Raw genomic sequence first — 16368 nt, forward strand, 5'->3', positions numbered from 1 at the left:
AGGGATTACGGTGGCGCCCCCATGTCCCACATGGCCGATCCCCGCTCTAGCTCTTACAGGGATCTGGCCAAGAACTACGAGAGGCAACTGGATACCCAAATAGAACAGGGCATCTTTAAGCCAGTTTTCATATATCATGTTGTCATCCTCAACATCTTACCTTTGATAGGTCTGGTCATTCCCCGCAGCAGGGGTGGTCAATATGTCCGAAAGGGCATTTTCGTTCTCTGTATTGCAATTGCAATTGAAATTCTACAACACCGACGGGCTATCATCGGAGGAAATGGCTATATGCTTGGCTTGATGACCGCTTGGTGGTTAGTATGGAATGCCACCTTGTTTGTGTTTACAGACCTTGAAAATGATTTCAAGCGCATTGAACGGAGACCTGTTGATATCAAATCTCAAAATGACCCCAAGATTGAACCTTGTACTGCCAAAAAATCGCCTGGCTCGAACAATCCAACATGCCTACAAGGGGACGGTAATCTGTTTGTCTGGCGTTCATATCCCGAAAGGTTTTGGCATCGACTTGAATGGTCCGCCGGACTACTCTTCAATTTGAGAGGACCAGAATGGAACTGGCGAGCTTCCCATCTAGGTCCCCTTCCACAACCAGTTCATAAGCAACTGGATTCGGGATTCGTGAGCAGTATCAAAGCACATGAACCCTCCACCTATCCTAGCGGCAAACACCGGCTGCAGGCTGCTTTTCGGAAGTTCTTTATATCTTACCTTGTACTGGACACCCTGAAAGTCATTATCCTGATGCCAGATCCCTACTTCCAAGGCCTCGCTCCAGCCGATTCGCCAACGCCGTTTCCATTCTTCTACTTCACAAATCTTACATTGTATCCTGTGATGGCCCAGCTCTGTCATCGTTTATACAGCGCCATAAGTGTATATTTTGCTCTCGAGTTCGTGACATCACTCAATCCAATCTTCTTCCTGGGACTATCTCTCGCATTCCCCAACGGGGCTAAGAACTTGACCGCCGCACCATTAGGGGCCCCATGGTTGTATTCCGAGGCATTCGGGCCATTCTTCAGCCCAGTCCTTGATGAAGGATTGGCGGGTTGCTGGGGTCGTTGGTGGCACCAAATCTTTCGGTATGGATTTGTAGCTTCGGCACGCTGGATTCTATCTGTGCTTCCAGCCGGATTAGCCTCCCATATGCAAGTCCGTCGTGGCATTTACGTGATGGTGGCTTTCTGTCTTAGCGGCTTTGTACATGCCTGCGGAAGCCATACCCAGATTGCAGATACGTCCCCGATATTCGGGCCTTTCCTATTTTTCGCTTTGCAGGGTGTTGCAATCATGGCAGAGCAGTTTTTCAAGACGTCAATCCTCCCGAAATCCCCCTTTGCTGGTGCGCCGAGGTGGCTGAGAAGAACAGCAAACTTTGTATTTGTATTTTGTTGGTTGATGACCTCGGGTGGCCTCATCGCGGATGACTTTGCCAAGGGTGGCTTATGGTTGATGGAACCTCTCCCGATTAGTCCACTTCGTGCATTGGGATTTGGACTACAGGGTCAAGGCTGGTGGTGTTGGAATGACCCTTGGTTCCGATATTGGAGTGATGGTACATACTGGGGGAGTGGCATACGGGTGTTATAGAAGTGGTAGATATAGAATTTCAGATTACTTTCGAAACCCTTCCAGTCATTGATTGCAAGTCCACGAGATAAATTACATGATTGGACGTATATAAAACGTATATAAAACGTATATTTACATCGTCTACCCTTCCATTGTGACATCGTCATCCTCTTCATCGGTGTCAGATTCCATGTTCAAAGTGGGCAATTCATCACCGCTATCATCATCAGCCTCTTCTATAGGCTGTGGGGTTACGGCTGTAGATGCGGTGGGCACCTGGGTGGAAACTTTGGGGGCCTCAGCATTGGTGATCGTAGGAGCTGGCTGAGAGAAAGGCTGCTGGCTCGAGGTGCTGATGATCTCGTCGAACCGCGCCTTCTTGATTTGAACCTCTTGCTTCTGCGGCGTTGGCTCCTCGGTTGTAGATTCCTCAGTGTAGGTCCGCTTGTGGAAAGTAGGCACAGGAGTTGTAGTCTTCGAATGGTCTGACTTCGGTACTTGCAGGGGCGCCGAGACAGGTTGCTTCAAAAATTCGGTAGTCTTTGGGGCGGCGTTGTATCCATCATCGGCCATGTCCTCATCTTCTGCTTCTTGGTCTTCATCGACATAGGCGTCAAGCTCGGGCGCGGTCATCAAGACTGGCATCCTGGGACGGACCAGAGCCTCCACCTCCATCTGATCAGCATAAGGCCTAGTCAAGAATGGAATGATACTCGAGCCTGCGCCGCGGCCCTTGACTGCCGGGACAGGGTTGAGTACGCTAGCGAACATCGCATCCTTGTCGGATGTCAAAATGATTGAGCGGTCCATTTCAGCCCTGATGGAGGGCGGAACAAGCTCAGCAGGGATAGAAACGAATACGGCCTGCAAAAGCCCGGATGCATTTTGCCGAACTTCCAAGAAGGGGGAAGCCGATTGTGCCTGGCGGGATTTCTGCAGATCAGGGTTGAAAAAGGCATCCGCATTGGCTGTCCCCTGTCCGCCTTTTGACTTCGTTTTATTAGAGTCAGAGCCGGCATTCACCGTGGAGCTGGGACCCTCGGTCGGTGGTAACAAATCATCGCAGCAAGAGCGTAGGACGTTGGTCAAAGACACCACGCTCTCTCTCGTCATAGCAGGTCCGTTCACCGGCACTAGAGAACGAAGCAAAGCATAGACTTCCGAGCGCAGGTCTCTGTTGAACTTTTCGCCCTTGAAAGTCCAGACAGCCTGCTCGAGAATGGTCTGCGTTACAGATGTTGCGCTGGTGCCCAGGATACCGACAACGTTGGAAAGCAAGCCCATGCATGCAATGTGAATCCGAGGCAGCTCCATCCAAAGTGCCTCTCGCTCGTCACGGCTGATTTCTTGATTGAACTGAATGCCAGATTGAGACGAAACGGTACCGTTGGGAGGAACAGTAACCGAAGTAAGTCGGGAGGTTAAGTCAAGGATAGAGCCTATCGGAAGGGCCACTGCAGCTGCGGATGGCATCGAGATGAAATCAGAGAGAATCTGCAGAAGTGCGACGAGCCTATCCACACCCGAGTGGAGTCCACTCCAGCCTGGAAGTCCCAAACCATCCGGGCCACCGTCACCCATTTCTTGGCTATAGTTTGGTCGTGTGTGCACCAGAGTCGCATCGACAGACTCCCACTGCTCTACAACGGCTCGGAAAACGTGGTCTGTTGTTCTGTGGATGGACAAAATTGTCGACTTGCAGTCATCCTTCCATCCAGAGCCCGCCTGATCCTTGGGTGCGCACTTGTGGAGAGAGACAAGCAGCTGCTCAGCGGCGTCGATCACATGCTCCGGGAAATACGCAGGCGAAGAAGAGCCAACTACTTCAACGAGGAGAGTTCGGAGCTGTGCGCCAAACGGACGGAAGAGAGTGATGTGCCTTGGGATCAATTCCAGTAAGGCGTGTAGGACAACTTCCATGAATGGGGTGTTGGGCTTCGGCTTTCGGACTGAGCCCGAGGGAGTCTTCGTGATGGTAGAGACCAAGTTCAAGGCGGCAGTAATGAACCCAGGAAGCTGCGGGGTTGTGATCTCACGGACAAGTGTTGGGTACTGGTATGTGAGGTGGAAGATACGAGTTAGTGTGATGATACACATCTTCCGCGTGGAGATTGGATCCGGTTTCTAGAAACGTATAAGCCATGGAGCCAGCATAGAACGACACTGGGTTTGAATTGGATCATACTGCGAGAATGCTGATCAAGCTGCGAACAATAGGCTCGTAGCCGCGCAGGATTTCCCATTGACCAGCTTCGACTGTAGCTTTCACCAAAATAACGGCGGTCCATCTTCCTTCAACACTGCGATCCTGCAACAGACTGGCCAGTCTAGTCTTCAGTTTATGGACCTGGACAGCATTATCTGACTCCGATTTGCCAGACTTCTGAGTTTGTGGGGTTGAGAGCAGCTCAGCGCAATCGTTCAATGAAGTCGCAAGGAACGAAGCTATCGGGGGTAATTGCTCGACCGGGGTAGTTGTCAGGCGATGCGTGATTGCGCGCAAAGTAGTGGAGGACATGGCTACTGATGCAGACCTAAACAGCAGGTCTTAACTCAAGAAAATAAGCCAATCGATAAAAAATTGAGAGTCGACGAAAGGTGAAAGTCTTATCGATAACTTTTTTTTCCATCAAAAAGCTTGGACCAACATCAACTGTCGTTAAATTACCGTCACGTACGTAATCGCTCTCCACCCCTGGACGATCATCGGGCTTCAGACTGATGAAGTTGGCGAAGCTTGATTGCTCTTCTCCCTTTCTAGATCATTCACAACTCTCCTGAATCATGGCTGTAAGTGTTTCCCTTCTGTCTCCTTCAAAATGTGCTGGTTCATATTTCTTCTAAATCGTTGATACCACCCAGTATTTATGTTGACACGTGCGAACCAGGGAGGCAATGCCGAGAAAGGGCAGGGCTACATCGTGGCCTTGGACCAGGCACGGAGCCAGGGCAAATGGGATGAACTCCCAGAGTTGATTCGAAAAGTGACCAAACATGCACCGCAGAAGACTTGTACGCTACCGGCCCCTAGCCTCTTGATCTCAGCCTAACCGAGCCGTCTCTAGGCCTGATACAGACCGCAACTGCGGAATCGCGTGTGGTTGCATATCTTCAACAAAAGTCTTCCAGCGACTCATCTTCTTCATCCCCGAGTCTCGCCGAGCTGATTCCGGCCCTATTAATCACAATTGGAAGCAATGACGGATCACCACAAGAATTATTGCAAGCGCAAGTCTGTCTGGGGTGGATCCATTGGGCTTTGAAAGAACCTGGACTCTCGGCAGCGCGTCTCCCTAAGGATTTTACGGCAACTCTTGATAACTTGGCCAGTGGGGGGAGGTAGCTACTTCGTGGACCGAGGTCTGTTTAGTAAAGGGATGCTACATCAAGGGTATGTTTACTTTGTTTACTTCCGGATGTAGTCAGTGCTGTATCTGACAGAAAGCCAGCGGCCGCACAATCTACTGCTGCAGACATCGATGACGCATTGGAGACATTTTCGTCCCTAATCCCGTGGCTAAGCGGCGGTAAATTAACCTCAGTCACCACTCCGCAATTCCTGAACTGGTCCGAGTCACTTCTAGGCAATGGTGCCCTTTTGGCCAGTGGCGAAGTGACAAAAAATGCACCCTATTCGGATCCCAGACATGCAGATATTGCCTTGCGATTATTCAGGTTGTGGGCGGCTCATCCTGCCGTGAAACAGGGGGTCTCTAACAACAACTTATCGACTGCAGATTCTTTTGGCCGAGCTCCCCGAGCATCGGTATGGGCTGCTTATTACAAGCTTCTCACTGCGGTCCTGCAGGACGGAGTTACATACACCGGACCCAATGATGGACCGGACCGCCCACAACTTGGTAGTGAATTGCGCCGCGTAGAGACTGTCTACGAACGCAATCTTCTTTCTGAAGTCATGTTCCCTACGGCCAGCTCGCAGAACTCGCAAGTCGAGGAGTGGGTCGAGCAGGTGATCAGTAACTGGGAGGTCTTGTGCGGACCCGAGTGGCAGGATTCGGACCTTGGCGAAGGAGGCCAGAATGCAGTCAGTCGTAATGTATTAGAGGTGAGTCTAACATCATATTCTATGAAATCACATGTACTAACATTCCTTGTTTTAGATTCTGTACCGGGCAGCGACAAAGACCTACCACTCTCCTTTGGTACTTCGACGTCTCTTCCACGTTCATTCTGCTTTGGCAGATTTCGACCTCGCCGTGAAGGCGCTCGATTCGTATATTGAAATCGTCACTGAAGCTAAAGAAAGGGCAGAGAAGTCTGCTGCATACGGTGAGCTGGAAAAAGATGAAGTATTACTGCAGACGCTCTCTGAAGGAGTCACATTATTGAGCTGTCTTGGCTCGTTGGAAGAGGCAGAGAAAGCCCGAGATCTGACTGAAATTATGAGGGAGTATATCGACAAGCACAATACGCCTACCACAGATGGTCAGGTCAATGGCAATCCCACGAACTTGCCGAACATCATTCCCTCGGTGCTGGCATCATCCTACCGAGCCATCGGTGTTGGACTTGCTTGCTGGGCAAGCTGGACTCCTGTGACTGAATCACGCGATGAAATCAGAGCCGATGCGATCGAACACCTCGAAAAGAGTCTTGCTCCAGAATTGGGAAGTAGCTCAAGCTATTCTTCACTTTACACCCTAGGCCTTGTATTGGCCGAAAACAGAGATTTGGACACTGCAATTGAGTATGTCAAGTCAGCTCTGACACCAAGCAGTTCATCTAATGCAGTATCTGATGACCTTTCCAAAGAACGTGACTTGGTATCTCTGTGGCATCTGCTTGCACTGCTGCTAAGTGCAAAGCAGGAGTTCGAGATTGCTGGGCGTTCATGTGAGGCTGCATTTGAGCAGTTTCCTCGAGATTTATTCTCGAGAGGTCATCGCGAACGACATTTATCAAGGAATGCGCAAACCCCCAACCAGCGTTCGATTGTCAGCAGATTGCAAGGCAGAGAAAAAGAACGCATCGTCCAAACACGCATCACGCAGCTTGCCTTCATCGAGCTCCTGGAAGGGCCCGAAGCTGCTGTCAACCACAGCACACAACTATTGAGTCTTTTTGGCGCTCTTTTCCAAGACCTGAACCTCGAGGCTGGGGGCACTAAATCCGATTCAGATCATCTAGTACCGCCAAAGAGCTCTGCTGGAACCACCAAAAGCTTCCGTGGAAGCATTTTCGGCCGAAACAGAACTTCCCAGTTACCAGATCGCCGTGCTGATCAGAGCAATGGTTCTGATACCGCCATCCCACCCACCCCAGCTATCCCCAATGGTCACATGACGGAGCAGCCGTCAATTCAGGTCACGGATGAAGACCTTCAAACCCGCCAGGGAAGACCGCCAACGATTGGGAGGGCAGACTCCAAGAAATTGAAAAAGCGAAGTTCAAGCTCTCATGGAAACGAGAGGCCGCGTGACGAAGAGCCACCGCTTCCTAATGGAGGTGAGCAATCCGCAGAAATGGTCGGCATTGCGTTTTCTGGCAGCACATCATCAGGGTCCGCAATCCATCCTACCAAAGGCAAACAACCACTGCCGAAGATGGCACACAACATGGACTACAAGCAACAAGCTCCCCCGCCGGGCATGAGGAACAACCCCCTAAACAAGACATCCGACTCCCAATTGGCTACCGTTTCGATTCTCCCACAAGTGCCGTCACGAAGTTTTCTCTAATTCAATCCCAGAAGCACGCCTTGGGTCTTCTCGTCAAAATATGGCTTGTTATCGCTGGTCTTTATCGTCGGGCCTCTCTTTTCGATGATGCCCGTGAAGCTTGCGAAGAAGCTTCGAAACAAGCTGCGCGAATAGAAGCACTCGTGGCATCACACGAATCCTCAGCTCGATCTTTTAGCAAGCGCGGCTGGGGTGCTTCCAAAAGCTCTGAGGAGCTCTGGGCTGATATCTACGCGGAACAGGGTCTCTTGTCTCAGGCTCGATCTAACCCCCATCAAGCCATCAGACATTTTGAGGAAGCGCTGCTGCACTTCCAGGACCACCCAGCAGCGACAATTGGGCTTGCCAACCTTCTCCTGGACATTTGGGATCAGAAATTAGACCCAGAGCCATCGAACACCGACGTTGATCTTGACGCCTCACGTCTATCATTGCTGTCGGAGACACCCAAGCCCAAATCTGCGAAGGCCATCTCAACCGATGATCTCAAGATATCAAGCGACACCGGGAATGTGCGTCACGAAGAGCCTCATCTATCTGCACAAGATGTTGAACCTAAGCAACTTCACCGTCTCGCAGCCCGCGATCGCGCCTATGGGCTTCTTTCGGCTTTGACAAAGCTTGGAAGCTCTTGGGACAACTCTGAGGCATGGTATGCGTTGTCGAGAGCTTATGAAGCTGGTGAGCAGGTCGAGAAGCTGAAAGAAGTGCTTTGGTGGTGCATTGAACTGGAGGATCGACGCCCAATTCGGCATTGGTCCAATATCGGTTCCGGTGTCTATGTCCTCTAATGACGGCAACAGAATCGTATATCTTTCTGTATCTACCGCATTTTCCTCCTCTAGCAACGGATTTCCCTTTTTTTTGACGAAACACCTTGTTTATACCATAAGGGTCATCATTACTACAGTTCTCATTGAAGTGCAATTTTGAAAGCGGACTTTCTTCGTAAAAAAATAAGAACTACTGGCAAAACGTCTTTATATACATTTCCTAAATCAACAAACAAGTTGTTAATGGTTGAAAAGGAAGAACCGGATCAGTTGAACAACAAAACAAGTGGATTGATTCTGCTACTGCAAATAAATCTACCGCGGAGCAGCGGTGGGAGTCCAGGCAGCAATCTTGGGCCGGGTGCTAGAGTGACGTTAGCCGATGCACAAGAAAGACCAAAAAACTGCACACAGAAAGATTGCACCTACGTGGAATAAGTCTTGAATGCAGCGCGGCTGAGAGTCGGGTTGGGACGGGGGTTGGACAGCTCCCAGGGACGGAAACCGGACTGCATGATCTTGTCGGCGTGCGGGGGCGCGTCAACGAGGTAGGAAATCCATGCGTGCCTTAACAAGGTTAGTTCCACATCATCGCAGGTGAACTGCTGACCTAGTGTCTCGAGAGAAGCGCTTACCAGCCAGGCTCAATCTGGGATGCGTCGTATTCGGCCTCCTTGTAGTCGATCCATCGTGTTCGGACTAAACGGGGAAGCACAATCAGAACTTCATTCTTCAATGCGATATATGAGCTGAAGCGTATTCTTACGAGGCAATTCCTCCACGTTCTCGAAGTATTTGTTTCCGAAGCGGTCGGTTCCGATCAGAGTTCCAGCCTTGGTATCACCTGTAAGAGCACATGGTTAATCAACTGCTAGACAGACGCCGATAGAGTGGCAACGCACCAATGTTCTATATCACAGCGAGCAGGGACATAAGTTAGTCTCGAGCTCATTCAATTGACCTGCTGTTCCGGGGGAGGCGTCCGTAACCGACCTGCATCTGGTGGGCGGCATCCTGTACAAATGTGTTAGCTACCGAGGTTCCATAGAGAAGAGATCGCAATTATACAAACCTTGAATCCGACTCGGCGAAGGTTGCGCAGCGTCCTCACAATAGTCGACATCTTTGCTGGTATATTGTGCTAGAGCGAATGGGATGCGAGAGATTGGCGATTTGAGGTTGCAGGAGGGCGGTGCGTTTGCACTGTTTGCACACTACCCTACCATGGATATCCCGATTCAGAAAACCCTCGACCTTGGATATTCAGACATGTTCGGTCGCATTGCAGGGCAAACGCTTCGTTGCGCTGGGCGTCGCCCAGCTGCACGTCGGAGACTATGTACTCGCCAATTCTCTGCGCATACCGGTGCAGAAGGTGCGACTACAGCACCCGCTCCTTCACCTCTAGCAGGAATCACCGCGGAGCTAGATCGCATTGCTCCCCGATTCGAGGTGCCTGCGTCTCAAATCCACATAATAGACTCTCCGGCCAATTTCTACACTACATTGAAGGTACGTTTTATCTGTTTGTATGTTCGAAAACACTCGGGACTAATCTCAGTTCCGCAGAATAAAATCCGCAATGCCCGGCGGCGCATTTACCTCTCCACATTATACATCGGCAAGACAGAACACGATCTCATCGACACCTTAAGCCAGGCTCTCCGCGGTAACCCGGACCTCAAAGTTTCTATTCTTACAGATGCTCTGCGCGGCACACGGGAGACTCCGAATCCTTCATGCGCATCATTGCTTTGTTCGCTGGTCGAAGAGTACGGACCTGAACGAGTCGAGATTCGGATGTTCCATACTCCTAACTTGACGGGTCTAAAAAAGAAGTGGATCCCTGCTCGTGTCAACGAGGGCTGGGGCTTGCAGCACATGAAGCTGTACGGGATAGACGATGAGATCATTCTATCGGGGTATGTTATTCGCGAACTGGTACAAAGGCGGGATATTAATATACTCACAGAGCAAATCTATCTGAGGAATACTTCACCAGCCGCCTAGATCGATACCACGTGTTCGATTCCAAAGTGCTGACCGAATATTACGCTAAAATCCATCATGCAGTCTGCAGTCTGAGCTTCCAGGTGCTGCCGGATCCTCAAAATAAATCCAGCTATATTTTGGACTGGCCTGCCGCAAACAAAGCTCCTTCTCCTCTTGACGATCCCCAAGAATTCATTGCATACTCTTCCAAGTTCTTGAGTCCTCTCATCCAGGCCTCCGACAACAAACCTGCACTTCCCTCCTCGTCGAGTCAAACTTATGTATACCCTGTATCCCAGTTTACTTCTCTACTGCAACCTGATGACACATCTACCGAATACCCTGCCGTGACGACCATTCTCCATCTCATGTCAAGCTCAAAACTCTTTGTTGGTGCCCGCTGGCTCTTCACAGCAGGTTACTTCAACATGCACCCTGTCCTTTCTTCTCTCCTAATTTCCAGTACGACCACAGCCTCGAGGACTCCCACAACCACGAAAGGCACCGTTCTGACGGCGTCGCCGTGGGCAAATGGATTCTTTGGCTCTTCTGGAGTCTCAGGAATGCTACCAGCCGCATACACACATCTCGCGGCCCGCTTCCTTGACCGCGTCGCCGATGCACACGCCACGGACTCCATTCAACTGAAGGAGTGGCGCAAGGGCACTGTTGGTACACCAGGCGGATGGACCTACCATGCCAAAGGTCTGTGGGTCACACTGCCACGCGAGGAACACCCCAGCCTCACCTTCGTCGGTAGCAGCAACTACACAAAGCGCAGCTACAGCTTAGACCTCGAGTCCGGCGCTGTGGTCGTGACGAATGATCCTGAACTCAAACAGAAGTTGGGTGAAGAGACTGAGCGGCTTCAGAAAAATGCTAGCCCCGTCTCGAGAGATGACCTCATGCGAACGGAAAGGCGAGTCGGATGGAATGTGAGACTTTCCATGTGGATTGTAGAGAAGGTTGGCGGCGCCTTCTAATTCGCTCGGTTTTTTGTATAAATATTTCTTGAAAATAATAGCGAATTTGTAATATATTGGAATACAGAGTGATGTGGTCGAAGCTATCACACCATCGAAGAACATCTCCATCTGACTCATACGCTATGGATCCATCACCACTAACTCGATGACACCAGAATCATACCAGAATACTCACGCCTTAAAATACCATTATGTCTATTCGAGGAATTTTCGCCTCCAAATCCTGGTTCGGCTTTGATCTAGATGACACCCTCCACGAATTCCGACGAGCCTCGGCCGCCGCTTCAACCCATGTCTTTGACACGATTCACACCTCAAGCAACAAGACGAGCGTAGATCCACTCAGAAGTACATATCAAGATATACTGCGCAGTGCAACCGCAAATGCCTTCACGGATGGCAGGACCTCAAGCGAGTACCGGCGCGAACGGTTCGGGCATCTCCTCCAGGCGCACGGGCTCATTGATGACTCTCTGCTGGATCGTCTGTTAGAGGTATATCAAGACTCTCTACGCGAGAACTTGACTCTGAAGGCGGGTGCATTGCACCTTTTGCAGACTTTGCGAAGGCTGGGAAAGAAGGTGATTGTTATTACCGAAGGCCCGGCGGATGCGCAGGAGTGGACGGTCCAGGAACTCGGGATACGGTCTTACATTGATATCCTTGTGACGACGAACGAGGTCGGCAAGTCGAAGGTCGATGGGCTGTTTGGTGTTGTGCTGGAGAGATACGGTATCGCGGCTGAAGATATTGTATACTTTGGTGATAACAGGATTCGCGATGTTGAGGCTGCACGGGAGGAAGGAATACTGGCTGTTCTATATGACGAGAAACAGCTGTCTCACTTGCATGATACCATTGCATTACGAGTGAATTCGTGGGTTGATGTAGAAAAGGTACTCGTCCATGGAGAGTAAGCATCGAGACATAAACATAACTTTTGGTCTAGCCATCAAGAGATATCAACCCTAACGCACAGGAATGCCGCAATAAATAAGTATAAAAAGCCAAACGCCATATCATGACTGGGGTTTCCCATTGGGTGTCGTCTCATATGCAGTGCAAATCTTCATCTAAGCTGTTCCAGAGACTTTGCCCTTTGCGCCTCGAATTCGGGCTGGGCCGAGACCGGATCGCACCTCGTCGAGCATTCTGATGCCAATGGCCTCGTTACCGTTCTTGCCACGCTTGTGCTTGGCACCGTGACGCTTCGCCTGTCCACTGGTGTTGGGATCCCAGCTGGAGAGGAAGTCATCCATGACATTGTTGAAGGTGCTGTGGCTGTGCACGGCTTCGCCATTGCCATCGACCAGACTGGGGGCCACGGATGATGCGGTGGACATGCCCGTCATTCCGGTTGCACCTGTCATTCCACTGATCATAGACATGCTGTCATCGTATTCATCTTCCTCGTCAAGAGCGTAGAGCTGCTCAACCTTGTCAAAACGGTCATCGAGGAGACGGTGACCGGCAGTACGAGCCAGAGCGGACGAGGTCATTGAGTACGCAGATGGGTTAGTTAGGGCACCCTTGCGCTTCTTCCGGCGAATTGGCGTTCCGCCAATAGTAAAGGCGGTTGATGCCATTGTCTGCGATGCTGCGATTGTGGGTGCAGCCGGGGCAGGGGCATTTCCAGCCTTAGCATCCTTTTTGAACTTGGCAAACTCGCTCATCCAACTCTGGTCAGTGGGCTGCATATCGGGAGCCGGCTGATCATGATCGGGCATTTCGCCGACGTCCATTGGTGGCTTCACCGGCTCTTCCGGCAGCTCATCATCCACTGAGCGATCAGCCTTGGTATCGGCCTTGGTGCTGTCCGGTTGCACAGGCGCTTTCTCCGTAGCATCCGATTCCCATCCCTCATCTTCATCATCGTGGTCGAACAGAGAATCCTCCCAGTCGCCCTCGTCGATTTCCTCCGCATTGGCTGTTAGTTCACCGAAAATTCCGTCAGCGTCGCCATCCTCCACATAGGCTTCGTCCTCCAGCGCCTCCAGCGCCTCTCGCAGCCGCGGGTCCATGTCAGGCTTGAATCCGGCAATTGCGTCAGGGACATTCTGCTGATCCTGGTAGGTTGGCTTGCGGACAAAGGACGAAGTTGTTGAGCGCATATCACCATATTGTGAGCCATAAAGACTGGGACCGGTGGAGGGGCTCTGGTGGTAGGTATCTTTGTCCACGAGCGAGACCTGTCGCAGCGCGTCTTCCAGCTTCATCCCTCGACCAGCCCTGCCCTTGGCCTTTTCATTCTTGGCTTCGACAAAGTACGCATCTCCGGTGCCGCTTCCCAGCTCGCGCAGATGCTGCATGTAATCATAGTTGGAGTCGTCATAGTAGACGCCGTAGTTGGCGGCCTCGCCCTCATTCTTGCGAGCACTATCGCCGTATTCGGATTGGAGATCGGACAAATTTGGCAATTTCTTCTTCGAGGAGCTGGAAGAAGACGATGCGGGCGCGGGCGCGGGGCCTCCGATCTGGTACAGGAAACGGTCATCCGCACTGGTATCGTGGATCAACGGATCATTTTGAGAGCGGTGAAAGAGCTGGAACTTGCTCGCGTTCTTCTTATCACTATGGAAAGGTCAGTTTTTGCGCCATAAACATCCTTGCGCTATACGTACATCCACTGTTTGGGCGGCATCTTTGGTTTGGTCAACTTTTTGATATCGCAGAAAAAAAAGGGAAAAAGTGGGATTGATAGGGTCACGTGTGGCTTATCGCCCCTCGTTCTCCGGGGTCCTCAGAATCTCGAATTGTATATGTTCAATGGGAGGATTTCTCTGGAATTTCCACTATATTTCGTTTAATTTTGATTTCACTCATTGTGCAACTTCGCTTGGAGACTTGGGTATTCATTGGGCTCGGCACTTTTAGGAGGCCCGCATCAATAGTACTATTTCCATAGACTGGACCATAAACCCTAGTCACAGGCGATATTGCTATATGTAAATGGCTTTTAATATTGTAGGTTCCAACCGTTTAAGCCCGTTTAATACAAAATACAATAAAAACTTACAATATGTACAAAAGACATGGCCATATACTTGCCCAGAAGGCTCTGGATATAGAGGGGGCTGAGTCAGCGTTATCTTATCCGTCTGAATAATCCAAAATTCCCTTTTCAGGTGGGGGGTTGTGCTCGACTTGATTTTTTTTACTTTCCATTTTTCCTCAATTTTATCTTAAGCATCGCCATCATGGTTTTGCCTAAATCCAAGAAATCCATGGGACTGGGTGCCAGTCTCATGAACGATCGGTTCGGGAAGGGCAAGGCATCGTCTATGAAGAAGGTCTCTCACAATAATGCCATCCAGCGTACAGGTGCCAATGGCGAAACCTACGTCACCAACGAGGCTAAGGAGGCCTCATGGGTCAAGATGCGCAGTATCACTGAGCAGGCAGCGCTCGATGAATTCTTGAGTACCGCCGAACTGGCCGGAACTGACTTTACCGCTGAAAAAATCAACAACGTCAAGATCATCCACTCCGATCAGAAGAACCCCTTCCTTCTCACCCCCACCGAAGAGAGGAAGGCTTATATCAAGCACCAAAAAAACAAGTCTCGCCTGACTGTTCCCCGACGACCCAAGTGGGACCAGTCCACCACTCGAAATGAACTGGAAACGATGGAGAAACAAAGTCTGTTGGAATGGCGACGAGGACTGGCCGAGCTGACCGAGAACCACGATCTGTTAATGACCCCATTCGAGCGCAATTTGGAGGTCTGGCGTCAATTGTGGCGTGTCATCGAGCGATCCGATCTTATCGTGCAGATTGTCGATGCGCGAAACCCGTTGCAGTTCCGTTCGGAGGATTTGGAGAGTTACGTCAAGGAGATTGATCCTCGAAAGCAGAACTTGCTTTTGGTCAACAAGGCGGATATGTTGAGTCTGAAGCAGAGAGAAGCTTGGGCTCAATACTTTGAGAAGAACAACATCAACTTCCGTTTCTTCTCGGCTCACCTCGCCAAAGAGAAGAACGAAGCCCTCGCCGCGCTGGAGGAAGAATATGACTCTGATGCCGAACTTGCCAAGTCAGCGCAAAAGATCAACATGGAAATCCATGCCACTGAAGACGATGGATACAAGAAGGAGGAGACAGCGGAGGAAGAAAGAGCTAAGCTTGCCGATCCCGAACGCTCACTTGGGCCACACATTCTGGACACCGAAGAATTGGAAGAACTTTTCCTGGCCAACTCCCCAGAAACACTGCCCCAAGATGACGAGACTGGTGAGACCAAGCGTAAGACCACGATCGGTCTGGTCGGTTACCCCAACGTGGGTAAGTCCAGTACCATCAACGCCCTTCTAGGTGCGAAGAAGGTTTCTGTCTCTGCCACACCCGGTAAGACCAAGCATTTCCAGACTCTCTACCTCTCCCCCGAGATTATGCTGTGCGATTGCCCCGGTCTCGTGTTCCCCAACTTCGCTACCACCAAGGCCGAGTTGGTCGTCAATGGTGTGTTGCCTATCGATCAGCAGCGCGAGTTCACCGGCCCCGCCGGTATCATCGCCAAGCGTATCCCCAAGCATTTCATTGAGCAGGTGTACGGTGTAAAGCTCAGAATGCGTCCTATTGAAGAGGGCGGCACTGGCGTCCCCACTGCCAGCGAGATCCTGCGTGCCTATGCTCGCGCCCGTGGTTTCTCTACTCAGGGTATTGGTCAGCCCGACGAGTCCCGCGCTGCACGATATGTTCTAAAGGACTATGTCAACGGCAAACTTCTCTGGGTCAATCCTCCCCCAACTGCCGAGGATGAAGCTCCAATCGACACCGTTGAGTTCAACAGCGACTTATACGACCTCGCTCATCTTCCCGAAAGACGCCGAGCTCAGCTCACACAGGCCAAGATTGGGAAGCATAGCGCAGTAGCAGAGGGCACTGCAGACTCCGCCGATATCGACCCGGAGAACCCTTCTGATCCAATCAAGATTTCCGTCGAGCCGGAGCTCGGTCGCACCTCCCGCAACCTTGACACAGGCTTCTTCGGCTCAGAAACCGGTCCCTCTGCCGGCCGTCTGACGCTCCCCTTCCAGGCCCGGTACACCCAACAGGGCCAGGAAATGCGCAAGGCACCCACAGGCCGCAAGGAGCGTATGATGGTTGCTCTTGAGCGTGGCGTGGATGTCTCCGAAGTGAAAGGCGGCAACTCTAAGAAGCACTTCAAGGCCAACAAGCGTCAGGCCAAGGCCAAGCGCAACAACCCTGAGGATGACGACTACTAAAAAGTGATTTTCTTTCTATTTCCTTTGTTGCATTGTTTGCTTGCGCTCGCAGGCGAGTCGAGGGAGAGAATCCTACCGCTCCCTTCTACTCTAC

At 51.1% G+C, this 16368-nt stretch overlaps 8 protein-coding genes across 8 annotated transcripts; 5 read left to right on the forward strand and 3 right to left on the reverse strand.

Moving 5' to 3' along the window:
* Positions 1 to 30: 30 nt before the first annotated feature.
* On the forward strand, positions 31 to 1617 carry N7500_007192 (wax synthase family protein; the record flags this gene model as incomplete). The annotated part of the gene is made up of 1 exon (XM_056678336.1): positions 31 to 1617. One exon carries the CDS (start codon positions 31 to 33, stop codon positions 1615 to 1617), a length of 1587 nt encoding a protein of 528 aa, XP_056533336.1.
* A 123-nt stretch (positions 1618 to 1740) lies between these two features.
* N7500_007193 (RIX1/PELP1 family protein) lies at positions 1741 to 4117 on the reverse strand (the record flags this gene model as incomplete). Its single annotated transcript, XM_056678337.1, has 2 exons — positions 1741 to 3723; positions 3785 to 4117. 2 exons carry the CDS (start codon positions 4115 to 4117, stop codon positions 1741 to 1743), a joined length of 2316 nt encoding a protein of 771 aa, XP_056533337.1.
* A 349-nt stretch (positions 4118 to 4466) lies between these two features.
* On the forward strand, positions 4467 to 8089 carry N7500_007194 (uncharacterized protein; the record flags this gene model as incomplete). The annotated part of the gene is made up of 6 exons (XM_056678338.1): positions 4467 to 4611; positions 4665 to 4938; positions 4975 to 4990; positions 5045 to 5665; positions 5721 to 7120; positions 7144 to 8089. 6 exons carry the CDS (start codon positions 4467 to 4469, stop codon positions 8087 to 8089), a joined length of 3402 nt encoding a protein of 1133 aa, XP_056533338.1.
* Positions 8090 to 8386: 297 nt separating this feature from the next.
* N7500_007195 (complex I NDUFA12 subunit family protein) lies at positions 8387 to 9194 on the reverse strand (the record flags this gene model as incomplete). Its single annotated transcript, XM_056678339.1, has 7 exons — positions 8387 to 8435; positions 8501 to 8638; positions 8707 to 8770; positions 8838 to 8915; positions 8974 to 8980; positions 9065 to 9085; positions 9144 to 9194. 7 exons carry the CDS (start codon positions 9192 to 9194, stop codon positions 8387 to 8389), a joined length of 408 nt encoding a protein of 135 aa, XP_056533339.1.
* Positions 9195 to 9295: 101 nt separating this feature from the next.
* On the forward strand, positions 9296 to 11046 carry N7500_007196 (CDP-diacylglycerol--glycerol-3-phosphate 3-phosphatidyltransferase; the record flags this gene model as incomplete). Its single annotated transcript, XM_056678340.1, has 3 exons — positions 9296 to 9583; positions 9641 to 9993; positions 10044 to 11046. The coding sequence occupies 3 exons, from the start codon at positions 9296 to 9298 to the stop codon at positions 11044 to 11046; spliced, it is 1644 nt and encodes a 547-aa protein (XP_056533340.1).
* Positions 11047 to 11240: 194 nt separating this feature from the next.
* On the forward strand, positions 11241 to 11966 carry N7500_007197 (HAD family hydrolase; the record flags this gene model as incomplete). The annotated part of the gene is made up of 1 exon (XM_056678341.1): positions 11241 to 11966. The coding sequence occupies one exon, from the start codon at positions 11241 to 11243 to the stop codon at positions 11964 to 11966; it is 726 nt and encodes a 241-aa protein (XP_056533341.1).
* A 156-nt stretch (positions 11967 to 12122) lies between these two features.
* On the reverse strand, positions 12123 to 13690 carry N7500_007198 (ribosome biogenesis protein LTV1; the record flags this gene model as incomplete). Its single annotated transcript, XM_056678342.1, has 2 exons — positions 12123 to 13620; positions 13671 to 13690. 2 exons carry the CDS (start codon positions 13688 to 13690, stop codon positions 12123 to 12125), a joined length of 1518 nt encoding a protein of 505 aa, XP_056533342.1.
* A 556-nt stretch (positions 13691 to 14246) lies between these two features.
* Positions 14247 to 16274, forward strand: N7500_007199 (ribosome biogenesis GTPase LSG1; the record flags this gene model as incomplete). Its single annotated transcript, XM_056678343.1, has 1 exon — positions 14247 to 16274. The coding sequence occupies one exon, from the start codon at positions 14247 to 14249 to the stop codon at positions 16272 to 16274; it is 2028 nt and encodes a 675-aa protein (XP_056533343.1).
* Positions 16275 to 16368: the final 94 nt, after the last annotated feature.

This window comes from Penicillium coprophilum (assembly GCF_028826855.1).
Source record: "Penicillium coprophilum strain IBT 35676 chromosome Unknown utg000004l_segment0_segment0, whole genome shotgun sequence".
Taxonomy (NCBI): Eukaryota; Fungi; Ascomycota; class Eurotiomycetes; order Eurotiales; family Aspergillaceae; genus Penicillium; species Penicillium coprophilum.